The sequence below is a fragment of the Ruditapes philippinarum genome, unplaced genomic scaffold (genome assembly GCF_026571515.1).
Source record: "Ruditapes philippinarum isolate M1 unplaced genomic scaffold, ASM2657151v2 ctg1759_1_1_1_1, whole genome shotgun sequence".
NCBI lineage: Eukaryota > Metazoa > Mollusca > Bivalvia > Venerida > Veneridae > Ruditapes > Ruditapes philippinarum.
Window position 1 is genome coordinate 771829 of NW_026856458.1, and position 4030 is coordinate 775858.

The following is a 4030-nucleotide window of genomic DNA, read 5'->3' on the forward strand; positions in this document are numbered from 1 at the left end:
TGGTTATTGTATGTTTACAATAGTCGTAGCTCCTCTCAAGTTAAAAAGTTCTCCTAATCAGATTAAGAAGTGTTATGACTTTAATTTCAAAGGCTTTTTGCAATAAAGCACCTTGCAATTATTTTCATTTATGTATACTCTGTAGCAAATCTCATCCAAGTAAATCTTGTAAATTGAAATTAAAATGACCAAATGTTTCTAGTAGCAGGTCAAGTCCTAATCAAGGAGCTAGAGCAAGTGGAAGTAACAGCTTCGTCCCTTGGTCTGGCAAAGTCGCCAATTAATCTTAAGGTTCTACAAGATTTTTTAGCAGAGTATCCAAACAAGACGGATGCTGAACTTTTAAGAAATGGTTTTATGTTTGGTTTTAAACTTATGTATGAGGGGCCCAGAGTTGAGTCCTCTTGTCAGAATTTAAAGTCAGTAATTCAAAATCCAAATGAGGCAGTTAATAAGATTATGAAAGAAGTCAGAGCAGGGCGAATAGCGGGCCCTTTTAAAGAGAGGCCTTTAAAAAATTTAAGGTTATCACCAATTGGCCTTGTTCCAAAAAAGAACGGATCATGGCGTTTGATTCATCACTTATCTTTTCCGAATGGTTCAAGTTTAAATGATTATATAGATGACACATTATGTTCAGTTAAGTACACCTCTCTTGATAAAGTCATTGATTCTCTCAGTTTACTAGGATGTAATACATTACTTGGAAAAATTGACATAGAGAATGCATTTAGGATTTTACCTATACATCCTAATGATTTTAGCTTACTAGGCTTTACTCTGAATGGTTCTTATTTTATCGATAAATGTTTACCTATGGGGTGTTCTTTGTCATGTGCTCTATTTGAAAAGTTTGCAAAATTCTTAGAATGGTTAGTAATGGCTAAGGCTCCAAACGGCATAGTCCACCATTATTTGGATGATTTTATTTTCATGGGAAAACCTGACACCAATGACTGTATGAATCTCATGAATGCATTTTTAGGTATTTGTAAGGCTTTAGGTGTACCTTTAGCTGATGATAAGACAGTTTGGCCAAGTAAAGTTCTCGTGTTTTTGGGCTTTCAGCTAAATTCAATCCTGATGCAACTTCGAATACCGCCAGAGAAACTGGTAAAGCTTTCGGAGTTGCTAATCCTATTCCTTAAGAAAAAAAAGACAACATTACAGGAATTTCAATCCCTCATAGGTTTATTAGATTTCTGTGCAAGGGCAATACCTTGCTCTAGGGCATTTAACAGACGTTTCTATGATGCTACATGTGGCATTTTAAAGCCAAACCATCATTTAAGACTTACACACTCAATCAAAGAGGATTTAAAAATGTGACTTTTCTTCATTGATTTTTTCAATGGGTCTTGCATTTTTCCAGAGTTAAATTGGTCCGATAATTCTGTGTTACAATTATATACAGACAGCTCAGGCACATTAAGTTTAGGTTGTGCCGCAATGTTTGGCAAGCATTGGGTGTTCATGCAATGGCCAAAAAAGTGGTGCAAGTCACCAATCATGGCTGATCTGTCATTTCTAGAATTTGTTCCCATAGCACTTGCCTTTCACATTTGGCTTCCCAATTTTAAGGGTAAGAAAATTATCCTTAACACGGATAATGAAGCTTTAGTTACAATTTTAAACAAAAAAATCTTCAAAATCTAAGTATGTTATGTACCTGCTTCGCCCATTTGTTTTAAATATGATGTTGAATAATATCCAAATAAAAGCTGTGCATGTGTCAGGTTTAAATAATGGCATTGCTGACTCTATTTCTCGTAAGCAGTGGGACAGGTTCCGTCGTCTGGCACCAGATGCCGATCAGCAAGCCACTTTGGTCCCGGACAGTTTTCGGAATCTGCTCTCTGGGCTGAGGCAGACAAACTATTAGATTCCAGTTTATCTAGCAATACTCACAAGGCATATACAAATGCTATTGAAGTTTTCAATCAATTCAGAACAAGACATCAAATGTTACTAACCTGGCCACCTCCATTGGAGCAAATGATTAGATTTATTGCTTACAATTCTTTGATTGGTCGTGCCCCAAGAACAGTTAGGCAATATGTATCTGGTATCGCATTCCATTGCAAGATTAACAATATTGAAGATATAACTCAAAAGTTTATTGTACGTAAACTTCTTAATGGCCTAGACAAAAGTTCGTCAAGGGTTGATAATAGGCTTCCAATAACTTTTGACTTACTTGGGAAGTTAGTGTCAATTCTACCAGCTATCTGTATTTCCAAATACGAAGAAACGTTGTTCAAATCTATGTTTCTCACAGCTTATTTCGGATTTTTTAGGCTAAGTGAATTAGTTTTGTCAAAATCCCCTGATGTGCAGCATGCTATATCAGTTGACAATGTTTCAATTGTTTCTGACATGTTACAAATTTTTGTACAATCATCTAAAACTGATCAAACAGGAAAAGGTGCGTTAGTACAGATTTCTTCTGTTGGTGGTGAATTTTGTCCAGTTATGGCTGTAAAGCAATTTCAATTAGTTCGTCCATCACTTCCAGGGCCTTTCTATTGCCATTTTTCAGGGCAACCTGTATCACGTTATCAATTTAATGCTGTGCTTAAAAAGGCTTTAAGCGCTCTAGGCCTTGCTAAAACAAACATCAAATCTCACTCCTTTAGAATAGGTGCAGCCACTGAAGCTGCTTTAGCGGGTTTGTCAGACACTGAAATAAAGGGTCTTGGTAGGTGGCAATCAAACGCATTTAAGGGTTATATAAGAATACCGGTAAACAAAATTATTTCTCAAAGCTAACTATTTAATTGTCTGTTCACAATTATATTAGTCACAGTAGATTGGTGGCTGCAGGAAATCTAACTTAGATTTTTAAGAATTGCAGTACCTAGGAAGGTCATATGGATTGTTGGTTCATCAATAATCAAGTGGGCTGCCTATCATGCACGGGTTAATCATATAGGGGGATCACAATTGGATTTACAACGTCACAATGCCTCGTTATTCTGGCAGGGCAAGGGCGGCATGAGGTGGTATCAGGTTTATAATTGTATTCATCATTTATTGAAATTTGAGGATCGACCACATATTTTAATTTTACATTGTGGTGGCAATGATATTGCTCAAGTACCAGTATTACTACTGAGAAGAAAAATTTTAAGAACAATTCAAATCCTTAAACATGAAATGCCTGATGTAACTTTTGTATGGTCTCAAATTTTGCCAAGGCAGAAATGGCGCAATGAGATATCCCATCAAGCAATGGAGAAGGCTCGCAAACGCCTTAATAGTTACATAGCCACTAAAGTTATTGCATTAGGTGGTGGTTATATTCGTTACCCCGAAATCACTGATTCCAGTACTGGACTGTTTAGAGATGATGGGGTTCATTTATCTCACATGGGAAATGAATTATTTTTGTACAGGTTACAACAGGCTGTTCAGGCCTTCTTGAAAGACAATGCAAGTGTTTCACCTTTGGTGGGAGAAGATGGCCCATGGCTCAGGAATTAAACATTATTGGGTGGAATTTCAATTTTTCTTTTTTCTGTGGTGGCGATATGGCTGAATTTGATTTAGTCATTATTCAGCCATGTGGCGTTTTTTAGTTTTCGCCACCAGCCTTTTTTGTGCTGTATTAAGTAAAAAGGAACGAAGTCAGCATCTGTTCCCAGGGCTTTCTTCGCTCTTTTGTATGTAAAATAATAATTAAGTTTTCATTGAGCCATGGCCGTATTCTCCCATTCATAAAATAAACAAGTATCAAATTTTGATATATTTTTGTGTTTTTTGTTTAGAGTTAGTACTCCTTGTAATACTGTTTAAGCCCTATATGCTTGAACACGTTACAAGGGGAGTAATTCTTGATGGTTTAATTTTTTACGGTAGATGACGGTTGTACCGGAATTTAGCAGTCTACCTTTCCATTCGCCATCTTGTACAAGGGAAGGTCAAACTTTTGGACAGGGTGTATATTTTTGTAAAAACAGCCACCGGAAAATCTTTGCACCACCGGGATAGTGGCAAACTTCACTACCATTTATACTTGCCCTAAACACTC

The 4030-nt window shown here is 36.7% G+C and overlaps 1 protein-coding gene across 1 annotated transcript; it reads left to right on the forward strand.

Moving 5' to 3' along the window:
- Nucleotides 1-2832: 2832 nt before the first annotated feature.
- On the forward strand, nt 2833-3743 carry LOC132746623 (uncharacterized; the record flags this gene model as incomplete). The annotated part of the gene is made up of 1 exon (XM_060735841.1): nt 2833-3743. A coding segment is annotated over one exon (651 nt), but the record flags the coding sequence as incomplete, so codon positions are not given.
- Between the last annotated feature and the right edge of the window lie 287 nt (nt 3744-4030).